At 40.7% G+C, this 20,974-nt stretch overlaps 1 protein-coding gene across 8 annotated transcripts in view; it reads right to left on the minus strand.

Moving 5' to 3' along the window:
• Positions 1-20,974, minus strand: part of USP28 (ubiquitin specific peptidase 28) — a 66,242-nt gene that overhangs the window by 26,268 nt on the left and 19,000 nt on the right. For 5 of the 8 annotated variants that reach the window (XM_043481510.1, XM_043481512.1, XM_043481508.1 and 2 more), the window contains exons 2-9: positions 20,208-20,285; positions 19,145-19,274; positions 9,493-9,598; positions 8,404-8,563; positions 3,441-3,527; positions 2,606-2,743; positions 1,662-1,735; positions 663-742 (exon numbers count right to left, since the gene is read on the minus strand). In XM_043481510.1, the coding sequence (XP_043337445.1) occupies positions 663-742; positions 1,662-1,735; positions 2,606-2,743; positions 3,441-3,527; positions 8,404-8,563; positions 9,493-9,598; positions 19,145-19,274; positions 20,208-20,285 (853 nt within the window). The remainder of the gene's footprint in view (positions 1-662; positions 743-1,661; positions 1,736-2,605; positions 2,744-3,440; positions 3,528-8,403; positions 8,564-9,492; positions 9,599-19,144; positions 19,275-20,207; positions 20,286-20,974) is intronic. The other 3 variants (XM_043481511.1, XM_043481509.1, XM_043481514.1) reach the window with 1 other exon arrangement.

A 20,974-nucleotide genomic window follows, 5' to 3' on the forward strand; every position in this document is an offset into this window, starting at 1 on the left:
GAAAGAAATCAACCAGTCACAAATGAGTCACATTTGATCCTGATAAACACAAACTGTAAAAAAGTATACACATAGGGAAGTGCATTTATATTTACATACATAAATTTATTTATATACACAAAAAATTATAAAACAAATAGGGTATTTGAACACTTGGCTAGTTGTATACGACAGTAAGAAATGCTGTTTTGGGGGAGTGATAGTGGATTAGATTGTTCTAAGGAGGCTATCAGAAGGGCAAAAGATGACAAGGGTTAGATGGGGAATGACTGGCCATGTGTCTGATATGCAGCTAGATAAGCCACTAGAGGAGACACATTTTTGGCAGTCTGATTCAACAACACTTTGAGCTTAGATATTATGTCTGGAAAAAAACAGAGAAAACTGATAAATATCAGTGTGCGTATGATATTAATACCAGGTTTGGGCTTGGTAATATTATTCAATTCAATATAACAGTTCTACAACAAACACTGTGCCCATTTTACAGATGAAGAGACTGAGGATCCAGGATCCAGGACCACGGAGCTTGTCCATGATCACACACATCAAAGAGGCAGAACTAGTATTCAGACCTGCATCTGTCTGACTCTCAAGCCTCTTCACAGTAAATATACATGTGGTCACAAGTCGAGAATTAACATTTAGAGCAAAGGATTTACCTTCACGAATCCCTTCAGTGAGGAAAGTACCATAGAACAGCTGCACCATTGGATTTTCAGATTTGTTCCTGGGATTGCTACTTTTAAAACAAGGAAACAATTCTGTATCATTTGAATGAGATAAGCAATATACTAAACCAAACCATCACTCAAAAGCAAAAATAAAACATTTTCATTAAGAGCCAGGTATGGTCTAAAGTGAAGGATTAGTTACTCACTGAGTAAGTTTAGTTCAAAAACTCACTGGTCAAGTATATGCCCAGCACTGTACTAAAGTCTGGAGACATGAAGGCAACAGGCATGACCCCTGGCCTTAAGGAGCTCAAAGTCTAATAAGGAAGTCATACATGCAAATACATGTATGTGTGTACATTCAATAGATACATCCATATCCAGTGACAGAAGTATATAAGGTACAGAAATTGTATAAAAGCAAGAGTGAGCCCTCTTGTGCAGCTTTTCAAATGAAAAAGTTTTCCTGGTGGCATAACAGAAATAGAAAGAAAACGGTTTATTTCTCTAATCCCTTCTTAAATGTATTAGAAAGCTATTTTATGATACATACTTCTTCCATCTAGAGTTAAAAAAAAAAAGCTTAGGGAACAAATACCTTTGCATCTGTATTTGGTAAGAGGCAATATTCTTTGCCTTGAATTTTACTTCTGTCAGTAACTGAAAAATTAAACTCAACGTATTCATATTACACCTCCATTCTCACATCAAGGATTGATTTGACCTTTCAATACTTTTACAGCACAGGTGTTGACTTTTAAAAGTTAATAGTTATGGCCCTTTTAGTAAAAAGTTACAGATGAATGTGATTATCTATAGAGGGGAAAACCAAAGACAAGGGGGATAAACAATGACAAATACGAGTGGCTACCCCATGGGGTTTGGTAAAAATCAGTAATTTCTACTTGAGAAGAATCATCTTCTCCTGTATCATCATTCTCAGTGAACTGCTATGAGTAGGAGAATGCACAAACCCGCAGCACTCACTTAACATTGACAGCTAGCTGGAAGGCGTCCTCCAGCCAGTCCAGGAGCTTGTGTGTGAACTCACTCACATCTTGCTGTAAGAGACGCATAAGGTGCAGAAGAGTTAGACTCAACACTGTACGTGGGCAAATGAAACTCTGCCCTTACCCCGCCAATGAGGAAGGCTCTATTACTGTGCAAGATTCCTTTTTCAGGTCCAAATATCATGAAGATACAAGGAACACTGGAGCCCAAGGGCTGCAGACAACACAAGGTGCTCTAAATGGAACACTGCCCCTTCCAGGGGCATCTATTTGTAACAAATTATGGAACACATCTTCCAGCTAGGCCTTTTAGAAAGGTTCAAAGAACAGACTGTAGTCCTCTAGAACAGGAGATCTGAAGGGGGAAACAAAATGTTTCGAAATGTTCTGAGAATTCCAGAGAACTACAGGACCTTTAGACAAACAGAGGAAAAAAAGTAATTGTATCAACAGTGCTAGTTTTGATTTTAATAGGAGATAGGGAAAGGAACAGACTTGTGACTAGAAAAGAAAGATTGCTCAGAAAAGCTACTGAACTCAGGTTTAGACAGTTTTAAAATTAGGATTGCGATCTGGGCCATTCCAAGACAAAGGTGCAGAAAAAGGACGGACTTTCTTTTCCTTGGTGACCCTTTGCCATGATTCACTGAGGTATCTTTCAACCTCCTCCTTTCTAATTCAACAGTCCCTGGAAAATTCTATTCTTTCTACTACTTCTTTGCTTTAGAACCACCAGCCTCCTCTACACAGCACACATACACATGCACATTCTTTTTTACCACCTGTTCCTTAAGCATTATAAAGGGCAAAAGCAGGCACTGAAGTCCTACACCGTCATGATCACAGCTTATTATGCAGCTGAAACAAAGCGGCATCACAGCAATAGTCGCAAGGCATCACTGCAGGCTCCAGGACCAGTACCTGCTGTTCCTCGGGTGATCGGAACGCTCCCTTTAAGAGGTCCAGGGCTGCTGAAGGGTCTACAAACTTGCGATTTGATCCCATCATCAGAGCAAACAAATACTGAAGCTCCTGCATAAACACGATATTTCTCTTTTCCTGCAGGAAAGATAGTCATATGTACTCTTATAACCTTGTATTTGGAAAATTAGAATGCATAAAGAAAAAAGTTGTTAACGATCACTCCCTAATTTACATTTATGAAGATCTAGAGCAGAGTCAGGTCTCAAACTGTTACAGGTATTCTGCTAAGGGCTGTGGTGGGGACTGCCTAAACTCATGACTACCTGTGTATTGACAGAAGCCAGAGACAGCATACTGTCAGAAAGTACAGTGTTCCCTTTCTAAGGCCGCTGCCCTCCCTCCTGCTGGGAACAGCATCACCAAGGTGAAATCTTGGCAGGGCAGGGCTGATCCGGGCAGGAGGCTGCCCCCTTTGGCAAGAACGAGCTGCAGTCTCTTGTGAAGGTCCAGGCCTCCAGCGCCCCATCATCCACTCTGCATCACTCAGCGCGAGTGGCTGAAGGTGCCTGAGGGAGGCCCAGGGGCAGAAAAGCTGAGGCCACCAGAGAGACTCACTGCTTTCTTAGAACTACTTTTCTCATTTTATTCCTGCTTAACTTCACGTTTTTGTAAATCCTTATTTCTTGCCACAAAGAAATAAAAGGGGTCATCGGGAGATGGAAACAAATGCTGCAGAAGCCAGAGACCATCACAGTCACCAGCTTTAACCAAAACCTAAAGGCCTTTGGGATGAAAGGGGCTGAACACTGAAGACTCCTCAACACCAATTTACCGTGTGACTTGGACAATTTTCAAGTACGTTCTGTGGTAGACTATAGCTGAGGACAAGTCTTCGGAATTCAGGCAATTGAAACAGAGACTGAAATAAAGAAGGAAATGGATTAATAGCCTTTCTTTCAAAATAACTGCAGCAAAAAAAATTTTTTTATCATAAAAATATGTGTATAACCATTAACTCAGTAATTCTATTCTAAGAATTTAATGGCTATGTATAAAAATTTAGCAGAAAGAATGTTAATCCTTTTTAGAGAAAAACTAGAAACAACCTCATGGCTAATAGGAAAAGATTAAATAAACTATAGTTCACCTGTACAGCAGATTACTATACAGTCATTAATAATGTAGAAACAATGTTTTCATAAAATGGACAACTACACAGTAAAAATGAATGATCAAGAGTTACAAGTATCAACATGGATGCATCTCAGAAACATTCTATGTAGAAAAATAAGAGTACTATGCTGTGTATATGAAGTTCAATCATATAAAACAACATGGTACACTGTTAAGGGTTACATACATCTGTGGGTGTGTCTAGGAAGGCACATAATGGGCAATGGGCATAACAGGGACTCAATAGTACAGGGATTTGAAACATTTCTTTCTAAAACTGTGTTCATTACTCTCCACTGTTTGTCCTAAGTACTGGTATTAAGAAATTGTAACAGCAGATATCTCGGACTGGCAGAATTAGGGAAAGGAATTCCTTTTTATTGCTTATAAATTATACATTTTTCCAACTATGACTGACTCTCTTTTGAAAGTTGATGTTTTGAAAAATCTCCTGTATGACTCCTCATCCCAACATACTCCTCCAGTGAAAAAGCCTTCCAGCCCCATAGACTGGAACTCTTGGAGCAGCAGCCTGAGTGGACAATGGGCCTCCTACCTCCCACACTCCATCACAAGCTCTACAGAATTCAGCCAATAGTACACCTGGACTGGGGACATCACAAGCTCTACTGGGATTCAGCCAACAGGAGGAGTGGACACCTGGCCTGGCAACTTCAGTCAGGTGAGGCTGGGATAGCAAAGTTCTGTCTGGAGCCAGGCCTGGGATGCTCAGCTCTACCTGCCACCTGCTCTCTTCTCTTCCCACCTCCCCTGTTTACCTAGCCCTTCTCCACTCCTCTCAGTTTCATCCCCATTCTGCTAACAGGAAAGTTCCAGGACTTCTCTTCCACTGTGAGAAAAATGGTTTTACATTCCCAAGTCCCTTCACTGCAGCTCTGCAGCTTCGCCAAGGTCTGGCTTCCCCCAAAGATGCTGTGATTCTTAAAAATGACAACAGTGTGAGTTAACATTACTCACATTTCCCAATCCAATACTGACTGGCCCTCCACCATCTGCTGCTTCTCCTGAAGTCTCTCTAGCACTAATTACATCCTCCTCCTCCAGGCATCAGAATTTAGAACTTCAGAATAATCTTTTGACTCCTTTCCTTTTACTAACCGTTGACATCCAGTAAGAAGCCCCTTGTACTCTGCCTCTGGGGCACTATTTTATCCATAACCACGTCCTCTCCCTCAGTCCCAAGCACCTAATCCAACCTCCAGAACCTCCTCTCTACCAGCCCACTCTCCACACAGGTCCTTCTCACTCTCTTTCTAACATGTGTGACCAAAACAGAGCCCCCGAGCCACTGAAGACTGTCATGTGGTAAGAGCTCTTCCGACCACCCCAAGTCCGCCAGCCTTCCTAGGTAACTTCGGTCAACATCCAACCCATGGGACAGCCTCTCAGCTCTGCCTTGGGAATAAATCAAGGTTCCAACCTCTCCTCCACTCCCACAGCCACCAGCCTGGCCCAGCACGCCTCTCGGTGACGACTGCGGCAGCCCCCTTCATACATCTCAACACTTGCATCCTCACCCCTCCATTCTGCTCTCCTCAGGGGCCAGAGGGAGCCTTTGAAAACTCAAGCCAGAGTCCATCACTCCTCCGCTCAGAACCCGTACGACGACTCCCCGTGTCACTCAGAACAAAAGTCAAGTTACCTCTCCAACAACACCTCCGATGACCCTCACCTCCACTCAGCATTCCAGCCACTCGGGGCTCTGAAGTCCCCTGAACACGCCAAGTTCGCTCCCATGCTGGGGCCCTGCGAGGCGCGTCCCGTCACCTGGAACACCCCCACCCCCAGCCCCCACCATCACCCCCGGCAGCTATGGGCTCGCTCCCTTGCCTGCTGCCCAGGCATGTGCTCCAGCCTCAGCCCCTCAAGAGTCCTGGCCTGACCTCACAGTCGATGTGGGAAACTCCTCCCGCCCTCCCGAGGCAGCTCCAGCCTCCCTCCCCCTCCTCTTTTTTCCACCACACTGACCACAGTTTAACATAGTATAGAAACTTATCTATCTAGTTAACTAGTTAAGTTTTCCAACTATTTATTATTTTCTATTTACTGTTCCTTGTCCATCTTGCCTCACAAGAATCTACCTTCCTAAGGGCAAGGCTCAGTCTAGGTCTGGTTCACATCTGTATCTCAAGGGCTCAGAACAGCACTAGGCAGCTATCTGGCTTATATTCATGGAGGGAACACAGGTACTTATGCTCAGCCCAGGGACCTCTGGCTCCCTGAGCATCTTACCTCTCGTGACCTACTCCTCGGCTCCATCTCTACACCCCCATCCACACCCAGGATACCTCAGTACCTGAAACAACTGCCAACACTCAGACCACAAATTCAGAAAACCCTGCTCTGGACAGATAACCTGTCCTCTGGCTCACGTGTTCAGGGGCCCACAGGACACCGGTGCTTTGACGTCATCAGGAACCCAAGCAAACAAGTATCTTCCCTGTCTCCCCAGTCATTACCTCCTTCCTGTCATCATTTCGCCCTCTCCCCAGCTTTGATCCCATGATCTCTAACCACGCTTCATTAAATTCTCAAACTGCCCTTTCGTTCTTTCATCTTACCCAGCAAATCCTCCAACTTAGATGAACTTAATTTTCCACTTAAGCAGTGTGGAGCACTGCCAAGAGAAAAGGTCTCGATAAAGCAGGGCACACTGATACCACCATGCATTTAAGTCTATAAGTTCAAGCAGAGCTTCATATTTTTAGAAATTCTACTACTGTGGTCTGGTGCCAACTGGTTTCCCGCTGTTGACAACTATTTTAAACTTTCCCTCTTTTAAAGAGATTCTGTCAACTTTTCCACGCTGTCTCAGAAAGTGGTGCTTATTTCAGAGGAAAAAATGACCATCAGGAACCAATTCAACGTGAGTTAGCAGTCATCACTTCTTCCTGTCCTCTCCTGTTACTCTCCTGCCCTCTTGCTACTGGAGGCCAAGCCCTCCCCACACGTGCTCTGTCCCATCCCCCCGTGCTTTCTCTGAAACTTCTCTCAGTTGCCTCCTCTTCATCATCTCTCACAGGAGAGATCAACTCTCACACCACATCAACTCAGGGTGGGGTCTCAGTCTCAGTCAATCTCTCTCCCTCTCTCTCAAAAGGAAAGAACTGACTGATGTCCCTAATTCCTGATGAACCTCCTACATCCTATTCTCAACACAGAAGCCGGTGAGCCTCTTAGAGCAGAAGCAGAATCACAGTACTCTTCTGCTCCAAAACTTCCAACACTTACCACCTCTCATAATTTCTGAATCCCTGGCATGACCCCCGGGTTCCCCCGTCTCCCCCAAACCTCTGTCGTCACTGCTGTCTGCTCCTCCTCCTTGGTGGCTCAGTCCCAGCTCTCTCCCTATTTCTCAACGTACTAAGCTCCTGACTCTGAGTCTTTGTACTTGCCGTCCCCTCTGTCTGCAGCGTTCTTTACGTGATCATATGAAACGTTCTTCATGTAACTGCATGGCCCATCCAATCCCTCACCCAAGTCCAGCCTCTGCTCAGGTGCTCACCGTGGCAGAAAGGCCTTACCCAGCCCCCCTGGATGAACAGCACCCCTTCCCTCTCTAGTCCCTCTTACTCTCGTTCACCTTTATAGTCCTTAGCACCACCTGATATGTAATTTGTATCCTGTATGCCCCACTCTTTTCAAACTCCATGGGAGTGTGGGCCTTGTTTTATCTACTGCTGTTTCCCCAGTGCTAAAACAGTGCCAGGCAAGGAGTGAGCTGAAGGAACCCAAGGATTTTATGCGTGGAAACAGAGGGCTCAGTTTTTGGTGAGCAGTTGGGTTGCTGGCAAGTACTATGAAGGAGAAGCTTGCAGGATGGGGTAAAGTGCTACACTGCAACCACGCTAAGTTTAAGAGGCAACACGCTCCCCAGGGTAATTCATCCATCCATCCACGGGGCTTGATCACCAACTACAGGCTACTGATTCCCAGAATTTTATCTGCAGCCCAGGTCTTTTTACTGAACAATAGATTCACAAAGATAACTGCCTACCCAGTAGTTCCATGTGGACCCTACAACTCAGCATGTTTTAAAACTAACCACATCCCACGTTTAACACACATGCAAATTATTCCTCCTCTGGTGTCAAATGGCACTGTTGTCCACCTGGTATCTCAAGTCAGAAATCTGGTCTTCCTCAGCCCTTCCTGCACATATCCTTACTAGGCTGCCTGCCATGCCCTATACACCTCATCTCCTGAACACCTTGAGAATGTTTTTACTCCCACCTTCCACAGTTTATGCCACTTTTCCATTCCAGGCTGCGACCATTTCCTTCCTGCTTGGTCCCTTACAATAGCCTCTCAAAGACTGATTTCTCCTTGCTAATTAACTTGTGCTCTGCTGTAATACACCACTCACTCAACCTATTTAAAAACACGGAAGATTTTGTTTTCAGTACTGCCCACTTTAGACATCAGAGCGTCTAGGTCCGAAACATAAGAAAGTAACCGAAATACGATAACACTGTGGGGAAAACTCTCCAGGTTTACTTATCTGTCTCCATTTTTTTTCAAAGCTGTGTTTCTCATATTCCAGCTTAATACATTACAAAACTGTCTCCAGAAGACACAGTTGTCTCTTAAAAATTTCATACCTGAATAACAGCACTAAACCAACATGTATTGCCAACGTTTTTCAGCCCAACTGGCCAACCATCAACTCGTCTCCAGTCATTGGGATTGGGATTTTCTCCCCAGACTTCACAACGTTTTCTCTTGGAGCGTTTAGTTTCCGCAGAGGTTGCCTCGTGCATCCTATATTGTGCCAACACACCACACATGAAAAAAGAAAAGAGTTAAACAACAATATTCTGTAAGGAGGCTGTAGATAACCTTTCATAGGAAATTCAAAATGCCAGGTACACTACTAACTGGGTTATCACTGGGCATACCATAACTTTAATTTTAACATAAATGAAAAGTAAGGTTTAAACATAAAGTTGCTAAAATCCTTCCAAGCAGAGATTATTACCAGTAAGGCCCTGATGGAACTGAGTTGAGACTCAAGACTATTAAGACTCAAGACTATTAAAAGTTTTATATTTCAATGAAAGTGCCTTATTTCAGACTTGCCATTGAAAGAGGCAAGAGAGACACTCTGCTAAAGATAAGCGCCTCCAAATTGTTTAACACACATATCATGGTCCTAAGCAACTCAGCAATAGGAGAGAGTCAACGTGTCTACAAAATAACATGCCACCCCTGGAACTGGGTTATTTGTGAACAACACCAACCACTAAATCAGTACCAAATCAAAAAATATATCCCTCTAGTCACTTCTGAGACAGGGGAGTTAATGATAACTTTCATTTTCAAATAGCCAACAATGTAACTCTCAAAGTTTACAAAGGCTCAAGGTTTACAAACAGAATATGAACTCATAGACACCTTAAAAAGAAGAGAATATGTATTTATCAGATATTTGCACTAGTTTGGTTTCCATCCTAGCAACTGAAAATTACAAAACCTTGCAGTTTCTACTCAACTCAAAGACAGCAGGCTGCAGTAAGACTCTTACCATATTTAGCTTCTTCAAAAGTGAACCAAAGAGTAAGTAAGCTAACATGAATTTAAATTTTCTTGTAAAAGAAGTTTCATTTAGGTGCAATTAAAGAAGCCTGGCAGAACTGTCTTTGACCTACACACTAAGGTGTGGAACAAAGATTATAAATTAAGTCAATAACCTGTTAAGATCTCTTCCATCAGTTTGAATTTTGGGGGACTCCAGCAGACTCAAAGCAATGGCAGCCTGAAGATCATCCTTGCTATCGTGAGTAAGGTCTATCACTTCTGTAAGATAAACAGAAATTTAATTAGTCTACATGCAGGAAACACTGCCTTTCTGTCTATATTGAAGGCAAAAAGGTAAAAGCAGTCACAAAATTAGCTCTCACTACAATGGCTCATCTGTGAAAATACAACCTTATTATTCCATGCCAGAGTCAAAGTAATAACTTACTGCCACACTGTAACCTTAAGATTAGCTAACAGTACAGTAATAACAAGCTGCTAAAGTGCAATGAATCAAATACCCCCTTTTGCAGCCTACTTCACAGAGTCAGAAATATATCCCATACCTATAGTGTACTTATTGTAAAATAGCAGCTAAAAGTTAAACATTCAAAAAATGGGTACTTTCAATCTCACACAAACTACTCTAGAGAATAGGGAATATACTTCTCAACCCATTTTACACAGTCAACATAACACCTTGTTATGTCCCAAGCCAATCAAGGACAGTAAGAGAAAGGCAAAATGACAAACTCATGCATGATCACAGATGTAAAAAGCCTAAATATAAGCAAACAGAATCCTGCTAACACACCACAAAAGATTATATATTAAGACCAAGCTGAATTCATTGTAGAAATGAAATACTGAGCTAATGTTAGAAAAGAGACCAGTAAAACTCATTATCTAAACAATTAAAGGAAAAAATGATCATCTCAATAGATACAGAAAAAGTATTTGATAACATTCAACTTCTATCAAGGAATAAAAACTCCAAGCCAAGTAGGAAGAGAAAAAGAGTATTTTTAGACTGATAAAGAATTATCCATGGAAAACCCACAGCAGACTTTATACTGAATTGTGAAATTTCCTTTAAAACCAAGAATAAGATGAAGATGTCTCTTGTGAGGGCTTTTACTCACTGTGGCTCTGAAAAATCCTGGTGGTGTAATAAGAAAATAAGATAAAAGTTTAAAAAATAAAGATTGCAAAGTAAGAAACAAAACCTGTAATTCACATATACAATAAGTCCAAAATAATCTATGGAAAATAGGCATAATGAATAATAAGAGGTGGTTAGATAAGCAATCAATGAACAAAAGTTAAATGAATTTCTATACCTGAGCAATGAAATAATTTATAAAGAAAAAAATCACAAAGAACGCAAAACTAACCATCAAGACCTTTTCTACCAGCCCAAGAATAAATGAAAGGATCAATGGAACAGAAGCAGTGGAACTGAACTGACAGTCCAGGAATAAACCTCATGGTTGCAGTCAACGGATTTTCAACACAGATACCAAGACAATTCAACAGAGAAAGAATATCTTTTCAGCAAAAGGTGCTGGGACAATTGGATATCCACAGGCAAAAAAATGACTTTTAACTCCTTCCTCACATCATTTACAAAAATGAAGTCAGAGTGGATCGAGCCCTCAAGAGAACAGGTAAAACAAAACTCTTAAAATAGGTAAATCTTCATGACCTTGGATTAGACAATGGCGTCTTCCAGATGACACTAAAAGTACAAGAGTTAAAGAAAAAACTGGTAAATTTGACATCATCAAATAAATATCTTTGGGCTTTAGAGGGTATCATCAGGATAGCAAAAAGACAACCCACAAAATGAGAGAAAAATTTTGCAAATCATGTATCTGGTAAGGGAACTATGTACAGAATATATTAATTCCTGCAACTGAAAAATAAAAAGACCAACTTTAATAATAAAAAAAAATTTAAAAACGAGCAAAAAATTTCAATGGACAGTCCTCCAAAGGAGATATACAAATGGCCAATAAGCACATGAAAAGGTGTTTCACATCATTTAGCCATTAGGAAATTCAAGTCAAAACCACAATGAGATTTACGTGAAATGTGAATCTCACGCCCACTTGGAAGGCTAAATTAAACAAGTGTCAGTGAAGATGTAGAGAAGTTAGAACCTTGTGAAGTGCCAGTGGGAATGTAAAATGGTGCAGTTGCTGGGGAAGCTAGAGGAATGGAGTTTGGCAGTTCTTCAAAACGTTAAACACAGAAAGTTTCATGACATTGACTTTTTGGATATGACACCAAAAGCACAGACAAAAGCAAAAATCAAGAAACAGAGCTAAATCAAGCTTTGTAAAAACTTTAAAAGCATGAAAGGACACAATCAAAAGAGTGAAAAGACAATCTACAGAGTGGAAGAAAATCTCTGCCAATCATATACCTGATAAAGAGTTAATATCCAGAATATATACAGAACTTCTACAACTTGACAACAATAAAAACTCTACTAATCTGATTTTAAAATAGGCAAAAGACTTGAATAGACGTTTCTCCCAAGATGATGTAACATGGCTAACAGGCATATGAAAACACGCTCAGTGCCACTAACCCTCAGAGAAAGTGCAAAGTAAAACCACATGTGCTGCTGCCGCCTCACGTCGATTAGAATGGCCATCGAAAACCCGAAACCAGGAAATAACAAGAGCTGGGGAGGGTCTGGAGAAACTGGGACTCTTTGGCATTGTTGGTGGGATTATAAAATGGTGCAAATGGTACAGGAAACAGTACAGAGGCTCCCCCAAAAATGAAAAGTAGAACCCCCATATGATCCAGCAATCTCACCTCTGGGTATGTATCAGGGTCTCAAAGAGGCATCTGTACATCCAAGTTCAAATGGCTCTAGTCACAAAAGTCAAGAGGGGGAAGCAACCCCAATATCCATTTATCTGTTTATCCAGACAAATGGATAAACAAAATTTGGTATATACATACAATGGAGTATTATTCAACATTAAACAGAAAGGAAATTCTAACATGCCACAATGTGAATGAGCATTAAAGACCTTATACTAAGTGAAACAAGCCAGAAACAAAAGGACAAATACTCTACAATCCCACTTATAAAAGGTACTTAGGGTAGTCAAAATCATGGAAAACAGAAAGAACGGAGGTTGCTAGGAGAAGGAGTAATAGGGAATGACTCTTTAATGGGGACAGGTTTCAGTCTCACAAGACAAAGAAAGAGTTCTGGAGATGGAAGGTGATGATAGCTGCACAAAGACATGAATGTACACAATACCAGTGAATTGTGTGCTTAAAGACGGTTGTGACAGTAACTGTCATGTTATGTGTACTTCACCATAAGGAAAAGAACTGGGAAGAAAAGAAAGGAAATACTGTCACACGCCACTGCATCGATGAACACTGAGGACATTATGTTAAATGAGATAAGCTAGTCATGAAAACCTAACTATGATTCCACTTATATGAGGTATTTAAAGTAGTCAAATTCATAGAAGTAGAAAGCAGAAGGCTGTTACCAGGGGTGGGGTAGAGAGAGAAAAGGGTTGCTTAATAGGAATGAAGTGTCAGATTTACAAGATAGTTCCAGAGATCTTTTACACAATAATGTGAATATACTTAACACTACTGAAATATACATTTAAAAATGGTTAAAATGTAAATTCTGTTAATGTGTTTTTACCACAACTGAAAAAAAGAATTCTAACTAATAAATTACAAGGTAATGACATAAAATATTATCATTTTGAAATCTCCAATAAAATAAAGAATCTAAGCAATAATCACCAATGGTGGCTGGAAACATCAGGTGGGGCATTTTGTAATAAATGAATCAAGTTGACAACCTGAACACAGCAACAATTTTAACAACACAAAAAGGGGGTGACCAGACATTATTTGCTTCTTGATATGACAAAACAGGAGAAATATACACAATACTACCTATGACGTCACTGTCATGTCAGATAAGCACCTAAATTAACAGGAAGGACAGAGGACATAAAACTTCACTAAAGTATACCACAGGAATGCAAACAGCAAATTCCAGAATGCATGAAACATGACAGAAAAAGAGGTGGGACTTTATAGAGAAAAGGAATCTGAAAAACATTTCAAACATATTTTTTTAACTTTTTTTTTATTGAAGTATAGTTGATTTACAATGTTTCAGGAGCGCAGCAAGATGATTCAGTTATACAAATACACATATATTATTTTTGACATTATTTTCCATCATAGGTTATTATAAGATATTGACTATAGTTCCCTGTGTCATAGAGTAAACCTTTGTTGCTTCATGCATTATCTATTTTTTAATTAGAAATCAAGCATTCTATTCATACTAAGTCAAACAAGTGGAATCAAAATGTCATAATTTTTTTAGTTAGGCAAAAATTCATACGTTTTTTAAAATATACAAAGTCTTTTCTACTACACCTGATAAAAGCTTGAGAAAGAAAATTTTAAAAAGAGATGGAAAAGTTGGAGAACATAAACTAAGTGAAATGGGAGTACTGAATATGAAATAGAAAAAGTGAAACAAACTAGATAAAAGATCATCATATAGTCCAGTTGTTTTTAAACATGACTGCTCATTAGAAACATATCTGGAGCCCTGGAGAAAATAAAGTAATACCTGAGCGTTTGTATTTTTCAAAAAATTCCAAGATAATTCTGGTATGCACCTGGATTTTAAAAACTGATTTTTTTCAAAGGTTTTTCTATTATATCCTAGTTTTGGTGATATAGAGCTCTACTATTTTTCTGTTGCCAATCATGATACAATGGTATTAAATGAGTAATAGTTACATAATCACAATAGTAAAAGATGTTTATCTGTTTTCACAATCAATAGCCAGACAAAAAATAAAAGATAATTACAACTGCAAGCCATAATGGGAACATGATTAACTGAATAATATAAAATAATTACATACAATTTGGGAGGGGGGTCAAGCAGAGTGATGTGGTAAATGGAAGTGCATACATGCACATGTTTTCATCTGCCCAGCAAGTCTATGTCTTTTGGTTGATGCATTTAATCTGTTTACATTTAAGGTAATTAGCGATATGTATGACCCTATTACTGTTTTCTTAATTGTTTTGGGTTTATTTTCTGTAGGTCTTTTCCTTCTCTTGTGTTTTCTGCCTAGAGAAGTTTCTTTAGCATTTGTTGTAAAGCTGGTTTGGTGGTGCTGAATTCTCTTAACTTTTGCTTGTTTGGAAAGCTTTTGATTTCTCCATTAAATCTGAAGGACAGTCTTGCTGAGTAGAGTATTCTTGGTTGTAGGTTCTTCCCTTTCATCACTTTAAATAAACCATGCCATGCCCTTCTGGCTTGCAGAGCTTCTGTTGAGAAATCAGCTGACAGCCTTATGAGGGTTCCCTTCTAATATTTTATTTGTCTTTAATTTTCGTCAGTTTGATTACTATGTGTCTTGCTGTGTTCCTCCTTGGGTTTATCCTTCCTGGGACTCTCTGTGCTTCCTGGGCTTAGCTACTTCCTTTCCCATGTTCAGGAAGTTTTCAATTATTATCTCTTTAAATATTTCTCAGATCCTTTCTTTTTTCCTTCGGGAAACCTATAACATGAATGTTGGTGTGTTTACCATTGTCCCAGAGGTCTCTTAGGCTGTCTTCATTTCTTTTCTTTCTTTTTTCTATATCTGTTCTGTGGCAGTGACTTCCACGACTCTTTCCTCCAGGTCTTTTATCCATTCTTCTGCCTCAGTTATTCTGCTGCTGACACCTTCTAGTGTATTATTCATCTCTATTTGTCTGCTCTTTAGTTCTTCTAGGTCTCTGGTAAACATTTCTTGCATCTTCTCAATCTTTGTCTACACTCTCTTCTGAGATCCTGGATCATCTTCATTACCATTATTCTGAATTCTTTTTCCAGAAGGTTGCCTATCTCCACTTCATTTAGTTGTTTTTCTAGGATCTTATCTCGTCTAAGACATAACTTATCTTCACCTAAGACATAACTTTCTGCTTTTTCATCATGATTAACTTTCTGTAATATGGTTTTTGTTTTAGCCATCTGTGAGACAGTGCTGCTTCTTGCTTCTTCTGTCCACCCTCTGATGGACCAGGCTAAGAGGCTTATGTAAGCTTCTTGATGGGATAGACTGGTGACAGGAAAAACTGGGTCTTGCTCTGTTGGCCAGGGCCTTGCTCAGTAAAGCTTTGGTCCAAGCATCTGTTGATACTCCCGCCCTTGTAGTTGTTTGGCCTGAGGCAACCCAGTCCTGGGGTCTACGGGCTCTATGGTAGGGTTAATGGCAACCTCCAAGAGGGTTTACGCCAAGGGGGACCTTCTGGTGCCCCTGTCTCTGTGGTGAGCCCCTGCTAACCCACGCCTCCACAGGAGGCCCTCCAGCCTAGCAGGTAGTTTTGGTTCAGCTTCCTGTGGGGTCATTGCTCCTCTCCTCTGGTCTTGGTGCGCACAAAATTTTGTTTATGTCCTCCAAGACTGGAGTCTTTTTTTTCCCTCAGTCCTCTGGAAATCCTGTAATCAAATCCTGCTGGCCTTCAAGGCCAGATTCCCTGGCCTTCCAGTCCCTTTGTTGGATCCCAAGGCTGGGAAGCCTGACATGGGGTTCAGAACCTTCACAGCAGTGAGAGAACTTCTTTGGCATTACTGTTCTCTGGCCTGTGGGTCACGCACCCAGCAGGTATGGGATTTGATTTTTTACATGACTGTATGCCTCCTGCTGTCTAACTGTGGCTTCTTCTTTTTCTTTGGATGTGGGGTATCTTCTTTTGGTGGGTTCCAGTGTCGTCCTACGGAGAAGGCAATGGCAACCCACTCCAGGACTCTTGCCTGGAAAATCCCATGGACAGAGGAGCCTGGTAGGCTGCAGTCCATGGGGTCACTAGGAGTCGGATGCGACTGAGCAACTTCACTTTCACTTTTCACTTTCACACACTGGAGAAGGAAATGGCAGCCCACTCCAGTGTTCTTGCCTGGAGAATCCCAGGGACGGGGGAGGCTGGTGGGCTGCTGTCTATGGGGTCGTACAGAGTCGGACCCAACTGAAGCGACTTAGCAGCAGCAGCACTTTCGTCCTGTCTGGCTGCAAATTTCTGCAGGTTGTCCTCCTGCAGAGCTAGCTGCAATTTTGGTCCTCTCGCAGGAGGAGATGAGTGCACATCCTTCTATTATCTGCCATCTTGAACCAGACTTCAAATATAGCTTAATGTTTTATTTTATGTGGGTCATTATACTCTCAAACCAACTACCAACATATTGTTCACGAGACAATCTGGGAAATTTCTTCAATAGTATTTGATGAGATTAAGAAATTGTTATTAACTTTTAAGTGTGATAATGTTGCAGTTATGAAAAAAAGGTATTCTAGAATTTTAACTTAAGCACAAATTGTTATATGATCTAGCAATTCCACTCCTATGTATATACCGCAAAGAATTAAAAACAGATAATGAAGTAAAATGGAAAACACGAAAATAATGTAACAGAACTAATACTGCAGATCAGTGGGTAAGTTCTGCCTTTTCAATAAAAGGTCCTGGATAGCTAGGGGAAGTGCTGGGGGGCAGTGATGGATCTAACTATATTTCTATCTTATGTCTTACCAAAATAATCCATTTCAGATGAATTAAATATTTAAATATGAAAAGCAAAACACTACAATTTTAGAAGAAAATATAACAGAATATCCTATGACATCATGGTATAGGAGTTCTTAAACAAAAAGCATAAACCACAGCAGAAGATTAATAAATTAAAGCTATTTATTAGCTCATCACCACAGAGGAGAAACACAGGTCATCAACAAGAAGGTATCTGCAATGCCCAAGTCCAGAAAAAAGGATTCATATCAAGAAAATAAGGTCACTATCAGTAAGAATATCAAGAATCAATACAAAGAAACAAACAGAAAAACCAACAGAAGATACTAAGAGAAATGTCACATGAAGAAACATGAACTGTAAAAAGGGAAAAGATGATCAGTATCATTATTTAACTTATTAAAAATTCTAGTTAAAAACAAGACGATCATTTTATATCAAAAACACAAGCAACAATTTTACAATCTAACAATTGTAAGAGCAAGAGTTACCCTCAAACTCTATTAGTGGGAGTATACATAGGTTAAAAAAATCATTTCAGAAACTAATGTCACTAATGCTGCGTGCTTAGTCGCTCAGTCGTGTCTGACCCTTTGTGTCCCCACAGACTGTAGCCTACCAGGCCCCTCTGTCCACGGGGCTTCTCCAGGTAAGAACACTGGAGTGGGCAGCCTTTCCCTCCAGGGGGATCTTCCCAACCCAGGGATCAAACCCAGGATTTCCGCATTACAGGAGGACTCCTTACCGTCTGAGACACCTAATACCTACTAAGATGAAGACGGGCATGTTTCAGTACTTACCGATTACATCGTGAGTTTTTAAATACTAAAGAAAACTCTTGCATACGTGCACGAAAAAACACAAATCAAAACAGCTCACAGTAGATTTGCTCATAATGGCAAAAAAAATTCAAAACAACTCCAAAGTCAATCAACAAATGTATCAATTAATTCTCTTGTGTATTCAGACCAAGAAATACTACACATGGAAAGAAATAACTACAGGTATAGCCAACACGGATGCATCTCAAAAAGAAAAATATGGATTGAAATAAGTCACTGTGCACTCAAAGACATATACAAGAATACTCACAGCAGCAGCACTCAGAATAGCTTGAAATTGCCCAAATATCCATTAATACCACCTGACCCAGCTGACAGGTCCTCCTCTGAGAAGCCTCTCTGGTCTCCAGAGTACCACTCTCTGGGTCTTCCTGCTATGCCTCTATACACTCTTCACTGCCCCCTCCACCTTCCCCAGATATCTCAACACTGGAAGTACCTACTGCTGAGACATGAAAGCTTTTCTCGTTTCTCTACCCGCTCCCTAGGAGAGCTCATCCTTTCTCATAACTTTATGTACCATTTACAAGTTTATGATTTCAAGTCTTATCCAGGTCCAGCCCAGCTCTCTCCCCTGAACGGCCCAACGGGATCTCCACGGTCTTTCTGACACTCCACCTTGATGTCTAACAGGCCTCTCAAATTTAATATTGCCAAAATTGATCTTCTCATTTTCCACCCCAAATCTGCTCCATCGGTAATTATTCCCATGTCAGTTAAGTACAACTACACCCTTACAGCTGCTTAGGAAAAAATCCTGGAGTCATCTTTAAGCCTTCTCTTTTTTGTCACAGCCCTCATCTCCTTTGTAAGCAGATCCTGTGCAACAAGCACTTGTCACCCTTCCACCACTGCATCCTGGCCCTTACTGCCCTCATCAGTGACAGCTTCCTGAATAGTGCTGGGCTCCCTTCTCTGCCCCATGCTCACTACTCCCCCTCACAGTTCTGTTCTCAACACAGCAGCCAGAATGATCCTTAGGAAGTGGAAACCAGTTTGCAGCATTCCTCTGCAGCAAACTCTCCAATGGCTGGTCCTCCAGCTCAGAGTACAAGCCAAGCAGCTATGAAGCCTCTGCATGATCTGCCTCCTGTTTGCTCGCTCCACAGCCTCATCTCTCACAAGGCAGCAATTCTTGTTCCTTTTGTTCATCTCCAGTGCCTAAAAGAGTGCTTGGCACCTAACAGGGGCTCATTAAATAACTGCTGAATGAATGGAACCATTTAAGTGCTGAGAATTGTGCCTGGCACCTCATTATGGCTCAGTAATTAGCCATGATTACCATTATTTCCAAAGGGCTGATGTGATGGAAAGGACACTCACAGAAACTCATCTCTTAATTTCTGCTAGTTCAGAAAAGGGCCCGCCAGGATATACCTACTTGTTAATTCCTCTTTGCTGGCAGCACTCCCCTCTTCTTCAGATGGTTCTGCAGCAGTCTCTTGGCTGGGCTCTTTAACTCTTTCATCAGTTAGAAGGCTGACTGCTTGGGTGATGTCACCATTACTGGCCTAAGGGGAGAGAAACAAACAAATTTCAAAAGTCAAACATCACGGCTTTTAAAATAAACAGCAAGTGAGTTTGGGGGTTATAACTCCTTACTACCCTGGTGTCACACTAAATCTAGGCATAATTCTAGGATATACAGTAGGTAACTTGAAGTGATGCTATCACACTCCCAGGTTCAGGACAGGAGCGCCACACACTGATTTCCCACAGCATGCAAACAAGAATGAAACCTCATTGCTTTGGATACTCCTCCTCCTGATTGCACAATGGCTAAGGCATGATGTATCAGACTCCAAATGAAGTCAGCCCCTACAATAAAGGTGCCAAACAGTCATCATATTCTCAAGTGGTGACCATACTTCTATTTCGTTTTAACTTTTTAAACTTTCCTTAGGGAAAAATTCTAACGTATACAATAGAAGTGAGAACATATAACTGAATCCCAAGTGCCCATCACTCAACTTCGATAGTCACTGAGCCAGTCAATCTTATTTTCTCTCTTCTGCCTCCCCCCCCCTCAGATATTCTGAAGCAAATCCTAAGCATCTTATTACATCATCATTTAACATTTCAGAATGTATCTTTAAAAAAAATATACAACCCACAGTGCTGTCCTCACACAATAACCAGTTTAAATTGCCCTGACTCAAGTATTTTTTAGTGTGAATCAGGATCCATTAAAAAAGGCCCATACAGGGCAGTTAGTTGATATGTATCTTAAATCTCTGCAGAGTTCCCTGCACTGTCGCTTCCACCCTCAACTTTTTCCTGCTCTTATAATTTACAGGTTGAAGATGCTGGGTCATTTGACCTCTAGAACTTCTGTCCCTATACATATGCACTTTCATTTTGGCATAAAAATAGCCTGAACTGACATAACTATGATATGAACAACTGTTCTAAAACCTGTTGACTCACAGAGGCCTTGAACTAACCTTCAGAGCTTCATGAAGAAAAGAAGGGTCCTGAATGCCTGTGATTTCTCTCAGTTGATTCAACAGCATTTGACAGCTCTGTATTTGAGAAACAAAATGAACACAAGACATGGGTCAATCAGAAAGTAAACCTGGATACATGTAAAGAAGAGACATAAACATCCAGGGTAAACAGGTTTGAGAATTGCATTTCTTACTGTAAAAAACCAACAAGCCCCAAGCAACAAGGTACTGACTGTCAGACACATTGTGAAATGTCAAATGTATTACTCTTTACAAGTTTAATCATAGAAAGTGCTTTTGGCACTTGTGGAAGAAATACAAGTAGAGAGTAAAACTGCAAATACACAAAACATTTAAAGGTAATATTCTAGCCCTAATGGACACTTAAAGTGCCTCATGTTTCTCTCTGTGAGCAGTGCTTAAGTAGGTCACTATAAGGAGTCCAGGGAATTTGCATGGATGTGAAGATGTGCTATTTTAAGCTTCACTGCACATGCCATTTGTGTGTGTCATTTTTCACTGACAATAAGTTTCCTATCATGTAATTAACAAACGATATCACCAATGTCACATTTGAAACTTCAGGTCTGATTGCTTAAAAAGAAGTATAGATAAAGCCAGAATTTTCTGAATTATAAATAAAATTCCAGAGAGAATAAAGTATGGAGTGTTTTCTCTTCATTAATCTGAATCATGGCAAAACCTTCCGTGCTACAAGATCAGTTTATAACCCCTTTCAGCCTCAAAGTCTTCACTAAGCATTT

The sequence above is a fragment of the Cervus canadensis genome, chromosome 11, assembly GCF_019320065.1.
Source record: "Cervus canadensis isolate Bull #8, Minnesota chromosome 11, ASM1932006v1, whole genome shotgun sequence".
Taxonomy (NCBI): domain Eukaryota; kingdom Metazoa; phylum Chordata; class Mammalia; order Artiodactyla; family Cervidae; genus Cervus; species Cervus canadensis.